This window comes from Rutilus rutilus (genome assembly GCF_951802725.1).
Source record: "Rutilus rutilus genome assembly, chromosome: 20".
Lineage (NCBI taxonomy): Eukaryota > Metazoa > Chordata > Actinopteri > Cypriniformes > Leuciscidae > Rutilus > Rutilus rutilus.
Genome location: NC_140225.1, coordinates 7,276,860 through 7,293,526, shown reverse-complemented (window position 1 = coordinate 7,293,526; position 16,667 = coordinate 7,276,860). Strand labels below are relative to the sequence as shown.

The following is a 16,667-nucleotide window of genomic DNA, read 5'->3' as shown; positions in this document are numbered from 1 at the left end:
AAGTCTCATCTTTAGTTACAAGTACTGTATCTGATGCCATAAAGGTCACATCGCAGGCCCAGGGCGGGGCGGTGACACAAGCGCTCAAGCAGGGGCCCCGCGCCGGTCCTGGCATATGTCGCTTGCGATCTGCGGGCGCAGGAAGAGTCGGCCGACTCTTTGGCTAGCATCTGTCCTACACGGCGGAGGGGATGACCGGCCCTGCTCCTGCCTGGTGGTAAGGAACTGTCAGGTTGAGTTTAATGACACACCAGCTGAGCTGGGGAAATGAAAATGCAAACATAATTTTCATGTCAGGCTGCATAAGAGCCGACGGTGCTGAGTTCCACCCTGCAAGGAGCGGACAAGATCCACTCTCTGGGCTGCGCCGTACCGCCCCACCCAGCCATGCTCGGCACATCCTCTGCAAACTCCATAACCATCCAGAGCAGGCAGGACAAGAGGGAAAAAGGAGAGAAAAAAAATGCCCCGAAGACTCAAAAAAAGCAGTGACCTCTCTCCCTTCCCTCTCAGTATGCCAGCCTTGCCAGGCGATTGTTGTTTACAAAACAGGCATGTCTAAGATTGCCCTGCTGGAAACTTCCTTGTGAAGGCTCATAAGTTCAAAACAGGAATTAATACCCTTTGCAATGCTGAGCACCTTGAGAGTCTTTAAAGCTCGTGTAATGAGGGGATAAGTCTCGGCAGGTGGAGCGGAGGGACTGTTATTGTCATTGTAACTTAGAGCGGAGGCAGCTAACTCACTCGTACAGTATATTTGCTCCCTAAAGCCTGCACTTGCAGAGATAAAAAAAAAAAAAAAAAACTCTTCTTAATAGTGTGCAGTGCACTAGAGCTATGATGAGTGTTACATTGCTCCCTACTCCTTGTCAAAGACTCTCTGGGCATTGACTGCAGCCAAAAGAGTGACAGTGTCGGCTTTTCACACATCTCATTTTCATACTAATAATTCTTTGTCTGGCTTTGGAAGAAAGGAGCATTACCATCCTGAGTGATGCATGCAAAGAATCAGAACAAAAAGTGCATGAGGGCTGTTTGAGAAAGCGCCCACCAGGGAACATCACTTCTGTAAAACAGAGTGCATTTACTGTCACGTGTTTCATGCATTCAGCAAAATTACTGCATCCAGGGGAGTAGTATTTATTTCAGTAATAGCTGAGCTACTATAATGTGCAGGTATAAAACCACCATATCATGCTTAGAGCAGGGATGTGGTGATATTTATGCTTTCTGAACACAAGTGGTGAGTGCCAGTATTTATGTTTCCATTCAAGTTGTGAATGTAATTTATGAAGAAATGTAGAAAAAAAATATATAACAAATAAGGTAGCACTTCTGCCCCACATGCTTTAAAGAACAAAATCATAATCTTTAGGAAAACTGGTGCAAAACAGAAATGTTGTCACAGAGGAAGCCACTGTGGCTTACAGTGTGAAACGTGCAATCAAAACAAATGTAAATTAAAATAAAATATATAGAAATATATATGTATATAACAAGACATTTTCAGACCAAGGTAAATAACGATGTGCTCAAAGAATTTCATCAGAAAATCATTACTGATTGAGCAAAATCAAAGTCAGATGGAGGAACTCTGTGAATTCCTCATCATAGAGATGTAATGCTAGATCTGAGGCAGAACCGATGGGAGTGAGTCAAACAAAGCCGCAGCTGGCATTAGCTGTCAGCCTTGTCGAAAACGCACTCAATTCAGAAAGAAAACGGCAGCAATGAAACCAATGAAGGATGACGCTACATGAAGAGATCAGCAACTATGTAATGACCAGTAACTGGTATCCAGGGATATCACCACAGACCAAAACACAAGACACAAAGTCAACTTCATCATAGGGTTTGATGCTAATCTAAGCTGATGTGGCGAACAGTCGGAAGGCAGTTGTAGAGGAAATGCGATCGCCTGAACTGACCCCTGCTTTTATAGTAGGTCGCACCGCTGCCATTCCTAATTGACAGACGCTTTAGTATTTCACATCTGCTAAGGCTTAATGAGAAGACCCCTGTTCAGCGCTGTCCTTTACACAACTAACTGCGTCAGTCATCTGACCTCATCCAATCGCCTGAGTCACCGCCATCTCAATTGAGTTCCTGTCAGGAGATCTCTTTTTAACTTTCCCATTGAGCCTGACAGTCCCACTGTGGTATACAAGGCATTAAATAAAGCACATTGACTTTTTCTCCCCTGATTGCTGGCTAAGAGAAAATCATCGAGGAGGATCAGATCCTGTGGAAAGGGGGAGAGTTTGACGTGTTTTTTCAATTGCACCTAAATGTGGACTTTACTAAAGGAAGAGGTTTTATTTCAGCCAGTGGAAATGGTGGAGGCATTAATGGCTTGCGGTTGTAAAACATGATTGTCCAAGAATAGCAGAAAAGACATTGCCAGTTTATACTTACTCTTTATGAACAGAAGAATCTCACTTAAGATCCCTTTCAATCACAATCTAGTGTTTGGCATGTGAATTAAAGATGATTTTAATAAATAACAGACATATATACTGTAGTTCTGACTGTTTTTCATTTACTGATATCCTTCCAATTTTGCTAAATTATAAATATAACCAAAAGGGATCTTGACCAGTGAGATGAACATTTGAGTTACATTTGCTTGTTTCTAATATTTCAAATAGGAAAAGACGGCATGTGATAACTGAACACATTCAAAATTCAAAGACCAAAATATTTTGGGTACCCAGTGTTTGAACCTGTGGGGAAAAAACAGTTATTCATTTGTTTGCATGTTTCCTAACCTGAAGAAGGGTCTTCAAAAAAAAAAAAAAAACATCACATGAACATGAAAATATTATCAGAACATCATCAGTGTCAATGTACACAATTAGCCCATGGATTCGATTAAAAGCACATCATACAGTTCATTTAACAGATACATGTACACCTGCCATGTAAAAGTGTAAACACCAAAACAGTGACTGCAAAATGTCACCAGCACCGCACAAGTGCTCCACTAACACAGCATGCGCCAACACAGTCCTACTGCACCTACTGCAGCACTAACACAGAGAAGCCACGTCACTTCAACTACCACCAATTCACCAAACGAAAAAGAATATGTACTAGTGTACCATCCAATAAGCCACAGATACGGAAATAATGGAGGAACGAAACAGACGTAAAACACAGCATATGAAACACGGCACAGACACGCACACTCACACGCTCACAGGTCACGGACATCGAACGGCATGTGGTTTGTCGATCGAACTTACAGGCACGTAAACTGGTTGAGCAATCATGAACAGAGACAGAAGAAAGTGGGAAGGCCCTCTGAAGACTGTCCATGTTACTATGTACACTGCCTGTCATGCACGAGCAGTCGCGCTCAGAGCGCCCGCAATCAAAACAACATGCCAGTTTCATTCGCTTGTAGACGGACATCTTGGCTACAGTCATGTGTTGGATGAGAGGAGAGGAAAGCAGCAGGTTAATGGCAAGGATCAAAAGAGTTTTTCAACCAGGGAAGTCTGAAGGTAACTTTTTCAAACAGGAACAAAAAGTGCAATGCCTTAGCAGCAAGCTCTGACAGGTTTGACCCGCAAATGGACCACTGCACTCCCGCTTGAAGTACGCTTCGGATAAGCATCCGATTATGTTCCCACTGCACACGTGAAGTTCGATCCAAATTTGAAGGTTAATACCAAATTGGACTTTGAAAACATCTAATAGAGGGCTTGTTTAGGCAGGAAGCAGTCGTCTCATTGGGGTCAAGCCGTGCCCTAAGGCTGATCATGTCATAAAAGGTTAAAAGGTCAGATATGACAATATGATCAGAGGTTGGGGCAAGGAACATTCAGGCAGAGAGGAATGGGTGAATGTGTTCAGCAGCGAAACCTCTTTGGATAACATCCTCTGTATCTAAAGGAGAGGATCACGTACCTGTATCCCATCATGCAGCAGCAGGTTATCGGCATCACAACGTGCTACAGGCTCTATCGTGGGAGCTCTATTCTGTTCGTCAAACTACGTTCATCACTGGACTCAATTAGGGATCAGTGGGAGATTTATATGGTGAACATGCCGATAGGCTACTTCTTCATTCCCTGATTAGAAAATGCATTCGCATGCATTGCGCATTTTATTCAAACATACATTACGTGGACAGTATGTATGTGTGTATGCAATTTGTATTTATTTTTTGGTTCTCAAAGGAGCTGTGGTGAGAGACTATAGCAGCATGATTGCTGTGAATCGGACTAAAAACAGTCCCTGGTACACATTCTCCCGGTGCCACCTCGCTAACGGACCGTAATCAAGTCTGGCACCCTCAAAAGAGCAAACAATCCACAGGGAAAAGCCTGCTTTTGACTTCCATCTGAGGTTATGAGCCTGAATTAAGAGGCCAATTTCAGTTGTATGCTGGAGAGATAATACGGTAAATGACTTGGCCTTTAAAGCCATAACCTCAGGGACTGTTATTCTAATAGAACCATGCAGAATGGCTGAAATTAAGGAGAACAGGCATGCAGTGGGAGGCGACCGCGGTCGTATCTCTTGAAACGGCAGCCCGGTCGACTGTTTACGGGGCTGAAACAGATTAAGGCAATGTGGAAACATGCAGCAGCGGGGTTTCTACTTCATTTCATGCTGAAATCTATCGCTTCAGAGTTTGAGGGTTCACATTCATCGGAGCACATAGTATGTGGTTATGTTAGTCAGTGAGACATGGAGGGCGGAAGAGACACAAGACAACATGATGATGTGAGTGACTGAACACGACTACACAGAGAGCCTAATTACTGAAGCCTCTTTAACAGAACAACCCGATTTAGCAAGAATGCTCTCAGCACCCCTATCGTCTTTCCTCGCCCTACAGCGTCCTATAATTCAAAGCAGGCTACGTCATGTGTTAAAATACTAATGGAAAAGAATATATCTGAAGGATTTATAATGTGGTCATATATGCACATTATAGCCAACTTTGAGCTTATACTTACCAAAAAATGCTTAAATCAAGAGTTATATTAGATACAGTGAAGCCTTACGTTCTTAAAATACTTAAAACAAACACACCTCCATCCGTACCGATATAACGCGAACAACACCCTGGCTCCTTGGGAAGACCTACATAAAGAAACCTAGGTGACAAGTGAGAAGACCCTACAGTGCACATTGGCTGATAGCAATCTTGCTAAATAGGTTCATGAGGACCTCAGTGTTCCCATTCTGTTCCGTTCTCATTTGTAGAACTACAGTGGCATCTAGTGGTCAGCATTGTGTACAGCAGCTAGATCAACACCTCCGTGAGCCTAATGTCGAGAGATGCACCTATCAGTGAGGGCAGTGAGTAAAAAAGTAGTAGACCCAACTACTGAAAAGAATTGAAATTCAGAATATTTCAATTCGACCGATGGTTCTTGTGTCGTGTATAGAAGCTGGGCAGGGGCCGGATGGTGGAGACAAAGGGGAGGCTGTAGGCAAGAGGGAGACCAGATTGTTTTGATTGTGTTTTGGAGACGATGCTCGTTAAGTCTAAGAATTTGAAGAACTTCCCACAGAACTCTTTCTGCTCTCTGAAAATACAGCAGCATGTGAAATTGTCTTTGACAGCGAGGGGACGGATTCAAGTGGACTCAACCGCCCCCCCTTGGCACTGGTGAGGTCCATGACTAATAGTAGCAAAATCAATCGGCTTGTTTGACTTTTTAGATTGTCATGACAGGTTTCGTTGAGTTTTCGGGAGAGTCAAACAACCTCTGAAATGAATCACCGATTTCAGAATGGTACTGTGAGTAAATCTTTGGGAGGAACTGTTATTGGTCAAGAACTTATTCTTCTATCTTATTAGAGACTGCTTTGTAGGGGTTAGGACAGGTCATTTTCAGGCCAGTAAATTCTGCTGTATTACTGTTTTGGGCTGAGGACAGTGGAGAGATGAGAGGTGTAGGAAGGATGCAGCAGCTAGACTGATACATGCAACATATATAGATATATATATAGAACTATTATCAGAGTGAGACAGTCAGACTGTACTCTGGGCCACAGGAAACCCGTTTTTACTCACAATATGTCACTATCAGTGAGAGGTTTAAATAAAGAGGCGGTATTCCAAGGCAGCAAGGAAGGAAATACATCAAAAAGTATGTCAATGATCATAAAGAGGGTGAAATAAAAGAACACAAACTTCCATTACAGCAATGGAAACCTCATCTCCCTTACTGTGAGGTTATTGGCCTCTTCTCTGATGAAATTTAGTTTTGGGAGAGTGCATATCATCAAAAACATGATTGGGATGACAACAAAAGAGAATAAAGTAATAAAAAAAATTTAGCTCAAAATGTCACTGTTGTTGCAAGGGTTTGGGGTCAGTAATTTATATAATAATGTAATAATACTTTTATTTAGCAAAGAAGCATACATTTTATAAATAAATAAAAAACATTACAGTAGAAAACTGTTATTTTAAATTGTAATAATATCTGACAATATTACTGGTTTGTACTGTATTTTTTATCAAATTAATGCAGCCTTGTTGAGCATCAGAGACTTTCAAAAACAAACAAAAATCGGAAAAATTGCATGTGCAACCAAACACTGTTTATCATCTGAAACATCATATTTAGTTTTAAATAATTATATTAATGTAAACAAACAATAAATAAACAAGGATCTGCGGTTAAAGGCGGCAGTTTAAAAGTGCACCGTGAAAGGTCACTGGGAATGAAGCTGAATTATTCATCTTGTGGTTAACTGGTTTGGACAAATGCTTATATAGGTCATGTAATAACAATACATCATTCTAATATTAATGTTAATGTATGCTCTATGTAACATTAACATTGCTTCATTCTACCAAGCCAACATTAGCAAATGACAACAAACATTTAGGTGCTGCCACATCTATATATAATTAAGAGGGTGTTTAAGGAAATGCAGTTCTATCAAATGATGTGAATGTCTCCAGGAGCTGCTCTGACAGTGGACTACACTCTGAGCTATTAATCTCTCTTCTACTTCAGTGACTTCCTGTCAGAAAGTGTTTTTGCCAGGCTGAAGCAGTGGGACATGACAGTGGCGCTTCCAAACGGCAGTTGCGCTGGGCGTTCTGGGTAAACTGGGTGGATATGATTGGTAAAATGATCCTGGGCCAAGATGTGTGTTTTCGGTGTGTCTGGCGAGGGTGGGCCAAGCTGCTCTTGCCTTTTGTTTTTCCACCTGACTGGTGTCATTACCTCTGCCTCTCTCCCACTGATGCCACCGTGAGCTGACAGCCTCTCTCTTCAGCCCTGCTAATCATGTCATTCCCTCTCTACATCTGTATCTCTCTTCACCATTAGCATACTGATGACTGGCTTTTCTCAAGACTCTCTCTCTTTCACCTTGTCATCTTTCTCCCTCTTTTTCTAGGTCTCTAATTTGAAGGTAGTCTGTTTTTGATGAAGGCACTAGTTTCTACAGGTCATCGCTATAATATTTTTTGCATTTTTCTTTTTAGTGATTGCAAGGCAGCAATGTGTTTTGTATATAGTTGTAGTCATGTGACATACATTTTTTCACACTTTCGAAATATGTGATTTTCTTTGCATATATACAATCGTTCAAAGATTTGTAATGTTTTGAAAGGAGTCTCTTATGCTCAACACGGCTTTACTCATTTAATAAAATCACTGTAAACGTAGAAATATTGTGAAATATATTATTACAGTTTTAATATATTTTAAAATGCTATTTATTCCTGTGATGCAAAGCTGAAATGTCAGCCATTACTCCAGTTTTCAGTGTCACATGATCCTTCAGAAATTCCAATATGCTGATTAATTTCTCAACAAACATTTCTAATTATTATCAATTCTGAAAATATTTTTGTGAAAAATACTGAAGCGCACATCTGATTTAAACTTTACTACCCTAAATGAGAGAAGGGTAGCCATCACATTCAAAAAGTTGAAAAAGGGCAGAAGGCTGAGTGGCTCTTTTCAAATGTAAGCACTATAGTTACAAAAATTTTAACCCATTTTTTTTTTATTTAGTTTTTGTGAATTGAATAGTATGTGAGCGGAAGAGCAGAACCAAAACCTAAAATCTGAACTTTTTGAATACTATTCTTTTGCTGCCTTGCAAGTGTTTTTTTATTATTATTCTTTTAAGAGTGAAACTGACATGAGCCTATAATTTTATTTATAATACGTAATGAAAGCTCAAAAAAAACTAAAATACACACAAAAAAAAAACCCCAACAATATCTGACATTTTACACAACGTAGCAGTTCCCTACAAAGTGAAAAAGAGTTGGTGGACACTTTCCGATCAGACTGGACACGACAGAAGGGAGGGATGGTCGGGTGTACTTACTTCTCTTGCAGCCACACTTTTTAATCCTTTTGGGATCTGTGATGTCATCATGACATGCTTTGCAGTAGAAAAATGCTCTATAGAGAGACAGTAAAGAATTGAACATTTTGCTTCAAAGGGTGTCCTTCAAATTTCAGTTTTCATTTGTATTAAAAATCACAAATCAAACACAAGAGTGCATGTAATTCTGATGGATTGGGGACATATTTACCTTTTCACCTCTTTGGCGTCACTGGCGATAAAGAATCCCAATGTCCCCTCTTGCATCTTAACGTGATTTCCGGGGTTGATGAGAATACTGTTCAGTCAGAAAGAGGGTCATTCTCATTACCATGAAGAAAATCAATCTTGCACATGCAAACACTCTAATCAAGAGGAATGGTACACATGTTTTTGGACCTCGTTGAGAAACTGATGAGAAATATACTGCCTCAAATTTTGATACTGGAATTGAACTTTTGTCAAAAAAGCTGCAGGGAAAGGGACCTATTCAAGAAATACTGCTTAGGCCACTTGGCTTCACACAAATACAGTACAGCACACAACAGCATGACTTGCCCATTTTAATTCTTTTCTCAAGATGGTCTTAGATTTAATTGTCTGGGTGATGAGACAAAAGAAAGAATTAAAATTGGGGTGTTCACTTGTAACAATCTAGGCGTTCTGGTTGATGGGCCTTCAGAAACACATAGTGTGAGGTCTATCGTCACACAGCAGTGCTATTGAATTCCTGCTTTAGTTCAGTGGAAAGCAAGAGAATGACCAGCCCACCAAGAGTTCAGGATGCATCCTGGGTCTCTGAATCTGCGGTAACAGCGCAACTAAGCCAATACATGCCATGCTGTTTTCAAACAGGACAGGCTAATTCGGAAATTATGTTAAAGACATTCTGATATCATATCATTTGAAGCTTCAGCTCATGGTTATTATTTTTACTTTTGTTGTTGTTGTGTGGCCAAATCATAAAAGAAAAAAAGCACTGAGGCAGAGGCTGCACTACCAATTATCACTATCTGTCACTCAAATGGACTGTAAAGTTTCTATCACTGAATATTTTTTACCGTCATGTTTAAAAAAAAAACATTTTTCACATTTTTTACCAACTTTTATATACAGCAGACATGCTGTATGTAATATCATCTTGCTATAGTATTTATTATCATTATTAAAATTGCAGTTTGTTTTAACTGGGAATAGATGACCTTCAGTAAACCATGTAACACATATAGGCCTGGTTTCAAAGGGCTTAGATTAAACCAGGCTTTTATAAATGTGCCTTAGAAAAAAAAATAGTACTCTGGTGTGCTTCTTGAGACAAAACAATGGCACTGACATATTTTAAGATAATTAGATTTGTAAAAAATTTGAAGGTTCAAATTACTGTGAAATATTACTGCAATTTAAAATAACTATTTTATATTTTAATTTGCTAAAAATAAAATGTATTCCTGTTATGTCTTATCTGCAGCCATTACTCCAGTCTCATGTGATTCTTCAGAAATTATTATAATATGATAAACAGACACAGAAACTGAATAATTTTTTTTTATAAATTGATACATTTAATTTCTTTAAAAATGTATTCAACGTTCAAATGGTTAAAAAATAATCAATTCAAAACATGTAAAGATGGCAACTGTAAAATGAGAATTCATAGGTTTAAATTGTTCTTTTTATTGTCAAAATGACAAAGCCTTCTGGATCAAATTAAGTAAATAACAGGATTTGTTTGGTTAAGGCAGCCTCTGCCTCTAGGTTTGGCTCCCAGCGGTTGTACATTCCCAGGCTATTGTGAAAAATTACTAGTCACTGCCAAACCTAAGCTTGGTGGGCGAGGAAATTTTGCTGATTATGAATTCAATGTCAGCTTCTGCCATATATTTGGGAGAGTCTGGTTTGTAACTGTAGAAGTTCAACAGTGTAGACAGAGCCACTACTGAACCACTGTATCATTCCCCATTAATTAGACAGAGACAGGATGACACAACACAGCCATCAATGGTTGCCAGTTGTTAGGAATTATCAATTAATTAAGTGGTGGCTGCAACACTTGACAACTGCCCAGCCTGACTAGAGAGTCAAGGCCAGAGAGCCCAGACGAAAGGGAAAGGTGCATGACAGACATCCCATTATTCCATAGATTCAAAAAGGTGGCCAGCATCACTGGCTCTCCAAAATCCATATACTTATTTACTGTTTGATACATGTAGTCTATCAAAATCCTTTCCTCAGGGCTCGTCAAATAACCACTTCATTGCAAATGAAGGCCGAAAGAGGGGGATTTAATCCATTATAAAGCGGATGTTGGCTGGTCAGTTAATGAAAATGTCAAAGCTCACTGTATTGCTTGAAATGATTGTGCTGGGTTATTTATCACTGAGCTTTATATCTGATTAAATAGCCCCCTTAGCGAGAAGCAGCATATTTGACATGCTGTTCAGAAGATGAATACAAATGGACTCATTCACTGACATATTCACATACATTGCTCCCCAAATTTGAGATTTTCACAACATTTGACACTAAATCAGACAGAAGCCTTATGCAATGGGTCGATCACAGACTGATTGCATGGAAATGGAGGCTTCCGCTCATATCAAACCTCATATTATGGGAAACAAAGCAAGCATCACACATCACGTGACAGAATACGGGCATGCGGTTACCAAGGCATCACAACCAAGCACATCTAAAAGAGAGCAGGTGCAGCCATCGCACAGCGACACGTAGATGCAAACTGTTGCAGTAACTTCTGTGCAGTTGGATTGTTGTATAGAACACCAAACTGACAGGAAGTGACCTCACTTCATAAACATCTACTCATAGACACACAGGCATTTGGGGACATGATGAAAGTCAGTTCCAGACAAACTTTGACAAACAGACCGACAATTCAGTCACACGCACTCGACAGAATCAACATATCATACGCACATCCAAATACAAAATCGCACTCACTCCGACACACAAATACACACAAACGCAATACAGTGTTAGAGTGGTAATGACAGAAAAGGCAAATATGGTGCCATGAATAGTGTGGCTTTTAATAACCAGTCAGTGTTTAGCGTTTAAAACTGCGTGAAGTAAAACTTGCCATATTGAGACACATCAGTTCTTAATGAAAAAACACTATTTTCTGATATATAATGCACTGAGTACAAGTTGTTTTCCGATTAGGGCAATTTTCTCTGTGCATTACGAAATAAGTGAGAAAAACATGAAGTACTGTTGGCATGGAGAGCACAACGCTGAAAAAGACACAGACAGAAATGATTTGCAGCTGATGAAAACTGAAAAGTAATCAAACAGGGAAAAAAAGGAATGGAAAGGAGAGGAAGTCTAGAACAAAAACCAATGATGCACGAACATGGAGTGGATAAACGTTGTGTTGATATGTGAACAGCACAGACAAAGAAACAAGTGAATCGAACAATAGCAACTACTCTCTCTGCCTGCAAAGAAGTTAGTGCATTAAGCACAAAGAGAATCACAATATAAGAGATAACGAGAAATTTTGGCCATTTTTGAGAGGGAGGAGGTACAATATCCTTAAGATTTTCTCCCACAGTTGATCTAAAGTGTAGAGGGGTGAGATAATGAAGAGGGCATACCGCTTTCTGCTTCTGCAAACAACAAGAAAACATTATAAATCAAACATAGACTGGGAAAAAAGGAGGCGAGGTGTCAGTCATCTGTATCTGCACAGTAAGATCAGGACTCTAAAGTAGAGGGCAAAACAGTCACTTTCACCATAATTAAAAAATAAAAATAAAAACACTTCGCATTGGTTAACTCATCTGTTCTACAAAGGGAACAATATGGTCTAAATCCCAAAGTGCTCTTCTAAGTTTAGACCAGCCTAGAACACCAAATTGAGAGTTACGCTAAAGGATAATGCTGTGCCCTCTAAAGGTTTTGTCATTATGTGTGGTATGGCAAAGTTATGAACCAAAGTTTAATAGCCATCCATTAGAAAGTGATCAAATAATATGAACTGCAACACACAGAATGACAAATTATTTATTTATTTTGTGTGTTGGCACGGATAATACTGGACATGAGTGGCACTTTTATGTGATATCGGGGAAAAAATAAGGTTCTGTTTAAGAATTTCAGTAGGCGAATTAAACGACGAGAAAAAAAACTAGTTCATACTGTAACTACTGTAATGGTGGGCGGTATGAGCAAACTCTTATATCATAGTGCGAGTCGTTTTATTATATGGTAACAGTAAATTAAAATATTGTTTTTCCTGCTGGAAATTCAAAGGAAAAACATTTGTTTATATGTCTATACAGTACCTACTTTAGGATAATAAAGAGAATTACTTTACAAAAGACATACAATTCATCTATTTTGATTATTTTGTCTTTTTAACTTTAAACTAATTGGAAAAACTAAATTCAACTTATTCATTGAATGAGTGTAACATCATAGAAATTATAAAACTAATATAAAATGGATAGTTACGACTATAAATTCAGATTGGATTACCCGCTTTTAAAGCTGTTATAAAATAGATGGACAATATTAAGCCACATACCTGTGACCGCACATCAGTTGAGTTCCATAATAAAAGCACCTTGAAATGTTGCAACTGTGTAAACTGAGTTTTGCCAAACAAATACCATTTAATAAATACTTTCATAACAAAAATAATTTAAATTTCTTCCATACACATCCTATACTTCTTCTATACACTTCATTTATCATTCCTCCATGCAATCCTCCATGTTAATGTAAATAACGTGAAGTCTAGCCTAGCCAATACAGTATATCCATCTACAGTGGAATAAATGGAAAAGCAGAATGTTTACAGACACATTTCTAGTGTCCCATAATATATTATCATACCGCCCATATACCACCAAAAAAAAAAAAAACTGAATGCGAGTTATTAGAGAACAAACAGTACCAGATCTTCTTCTTAGTATTTGGGCTGTGTGTGTGTTTTCAGGCCATCTTGTATTCTAAACCACACTCATTAGTACTTACTGTGTACATAAAATGTATTAGTAAGAGTTACAGTGTACAGAAACATTGGAACACAGGTTGTGGATGTAGGAAGGGGTGGTGGGGTTTGGCAAAGTCGAAGTTACTGAGTACTTCATGTTATTAGTTCCAATGGGTCACTTAACAGAATGCCACAGAAGTGCTATTGATAGAAGGCTCTTTACTCTGAGAGTAAACCCTCATCAATACAGCACAGTGAGTCTGAGCAGATGTCATGGCTCTTTGGCTTCACAGTGACTCTTACAGACAGTCAGTCAAGCTGAGGCGAACTTCCTCCAGTGACAGAACGTAACATGCTGCTGTCTCAATGAGAGCGATTTAAATTTGAAACCAGATTAGATCAGAGAGATTTAATGATGAAAACCTGCCAGCCTTTTCTTGCAACATAATTTCTAGCAAGTTAAATAGGAACTGTAATGTAGGACCAATGAGGGACACAACTGCTTTGCCCCTCTTTGGTCCGTGTTTTTTGCATGGTGGAGTTGAAGACCAAAAGGGGACAAACCTGCTTTCCCTTTGCTCTGACTTGTACTCAATAGCAATCAACAGCAACTTGAGCTTCACATAGCACAGCCTGAAAAAGAGAACAGACATTTAGTGTCCAGAAGCAGCTATTTAAATTCATAAGTTTCATTAAATTAGACCTTAAAAACAATTTCAAGATCATCTATTGCAATCAGCACAGTCTATCACCATAAAATCCCAGTGGTTCAAAATCCTGCCCCATATACTGTAACAGTACATTAAATATCAAATTTGATTGGCTGTAATTGTGTCAAGCAGCAGTATTACATTCAGCGTGGACAGGCAAATTGTTTGTTGTTGAAAATCACATCATTCGAGGACACGTGATAGTTCAGGTTTGCAGTCAATTTGGCATTATATTAAAAAGCAAGAATATATGAGAGCCTTTTATGATACTTACTATTATGTGTTTGTAAAAAAGTGTTGTAAAGCTCCCATGCTTTAGAGCAGAAGCATACTTACTCACAAATTGTAGGAAATGAAAGCCCCACAAAGGCACTGGACAGGTATTCAGTGTACATTTCATTAGCTACTCCCTCCAGATAATACTTCTGCCAGGTGTCCTCCTCAATCTACAAGGCAAAAACAGTTGGATTCAGATACCAACAGTCAGGGAAGACACCATATTTCATTTGATGTGAATGGAATGGATTAATCAGCCATAACAACATTAAATACATGATCAAATTCTTTTCAGTGGACAAAAAGCTCTAGAAAATAAGGTGTGACTTAAAAGGATAGTTCACCAAAATGTTTTAATTCTGACATCATTTACTTTACATGTTGTTCCAAACCCATAAAACTTTTGTTCATCTTTGAAACACAAATTAAGGTATTTTTAATTAAACCTGAGTCATTTCTGTCCCTACATTGAAAGTCGATTCACCCACAACTCTGACAGTTCAAAATGTTCATAAAGAGATAGAAAAGAAATCCGTATGAACTGATAAGTATTAATCTAAGTCTTTTGAAAAGACTCAATTGCTTTATCCACCTTATTTTGCAACGTGGAAGTAAGCTCTTTTATTTGAATGTGTGAAACCTCTGATTCATTAGCCGCTATAAAAATAACTAGAAGTATAACAAAGTGCAGTGAATGGTAAAACTATCTGCACTACAAACCAGTGTGTTTTTGATTATGGCAATGCATCTAAAATAATATGATAGCAATTAAAAGTTTGCAAGATAAAGCAGCATAACAGACTGTTTTTGTACAATTAAAATAACTGGAAGTGAATGACTGGAAGCCAGACACATTCAAGTTACAAATGGCCAGGCCCACTCGTTCAATAAAAATAAGGTGGATATGATGAACAGATTTAATGTAGGCTTTTATTAATATAGAAACGTTAATCAATGAACATAATAGAGCTCATCACGTATGTTAAGTCAACCGTGTTTGCTTGACACACACAACAACCAAAGAGGTTTGTTCTTGAGTGTCAAGCAAGTACGGATGAGCTTCTGTTTATCATTGAGGTGCTCTATGTATGTGCATTTACCAATGTTTATCAAGGTGTTTATCTAAATTAAATGTTCATCTTATAAAGCAATCGTCTCTCTTCTCGATTCATATAGATTCGTTTAACCATCTTAACTTTTTGGAGAGTGAAAGTTGGGTAGGTACAGAAAACTCAGGTTTCATTAAACATATCTACATTTGTGTTTCAAAGATCAACTAAAGCCTTATGTGCTTGGAACAACATGAGAGCGAGCAATAACAGCCGTTTCAGTTTTGGGTGAACTATTATTTTACAAATGTGTCATTCCCAAAAAATTGCAGAGGACAAAAAGCTGTTGGTTGTGAATATTACATACTACTGAACGTATAGTGTTTAATTAAGTCACTAAAAGCCGTGTTTTTTTTCATGCGCATCACATGAAATATGGCATCAACTCTGACTAAGAGGCATTGTGTACAGTCTCATACCAAAACACAGCATACACACGTCTTGCACTCTGAAGTTTCTCTCTTTCTCAGTGTCATCCTTTCACTTGTTTAACATTTCAATCTTTTTCAGACTTGAGAGTGAGAATAAAGGCCGGGCATATTTGCGTGTCTGAAATCCCAGCTGGTCCCTTCATCATCCTCTCATTACATGCGTCTCGGGATGTGGGGCGGGTGGGGCTGTGATAAGCAGCGGGGCTATTAGGCAAACACTCTGCCATTAGTCAGCCATCTTGCCAAGCCAACGTCTATCTGACAGACAGTCAAGAGAGATGCTTTCAAAGCCAGGCCCAACTCTCTTTCCCTCTGCCAGGCTAAGAGCACTCGCATTCCGGAGCAGGCATCTTTTAGGGCGGCACTAATGGGTAGACTTTTGTCATTTAGTCCTAAAGAGATGGCAGCCATTTACCATAGGCTCCCTGCCTGTCAGAGCTGATGTAAGTAAGTGTTACGGGCGTGTTCTCTCGCACCGACTGAACAATTATTTCCTCAAGTCCCTCCAGAGAGCCTGATCCGAATCCCCTCTGCTTATTGCTTTTTTGTTAAACCTGAAGAGACCAGATAAAGGAGTCACGCTGAACGTTCTAGCGATATTATTCTAAGTGAACGACACAACACATCAGAAATTTATACTTAGGACAACAGACATAATGCAAATGTGTTTGTGGCTGTGTGAATGTGTGCATCTCTGGAGTGTGGGTCTCATTAACACCTCCCGGTAACACCCTTCTGCTCTGCTTCCTGAATGCCCACTCAAATCAGTCATGTTGCCGTCTACACAAGCGGCCCTCTCTAACCCCACTCCTTCAGCAGACAGACTGGGCCTTACACTCTCACACATTGTCTATGTTGT

The 16,667-nt window shown here is 39.2% G+C and overlaps 1 protein-coding gene across 16 annotated transcripts in view; it reads right to left on the bottom strand.

The window, feature by feature from the left end:
- The window catches only part of kcnma1a (potassium large conductance calcium-activated channel, subfamily M, alpha member 1a), a gene marked incomplete at its 3' end in the record, with an annotated part of 181,367 nt that overhangs the window by 31,058 nt on the left and 133,642 nt on the right, over positions 1-16,667 (bottom strand). For 9 of the 16 annotated variants that reach the window (XM_084392360.1, XM_084392357.1, XM_084392354.1 and 6 more), the window contains 4 exons: positions 14,329-14,438; positions 13,847-13,915; positions 8,537-8,623; positions 8,326-8,402 (listed from right to left, as the gene is read on the bottom strand). In XM_084392360.1, the coding sequence (XP_084248486.1) occupies positions 8,326-8,402; positions 8,537-8,623; positions 13,847-13,915; positions 14,329-14,438 (343 nt within the window). Of the gene's footprint in view, positions 1-3,245; positions 3,420-8,325; positions 8,403-8,536; positions 8,624-13,846; positions 13,916-14,328; positions 14,439-16,667 lie in introns of all 16 variants that reach the window. The other 7 variants (XM_084392364.1, XM_084392362.1, XM_084392367.1 and 4 more) reach the window with 1 other exon arrangement.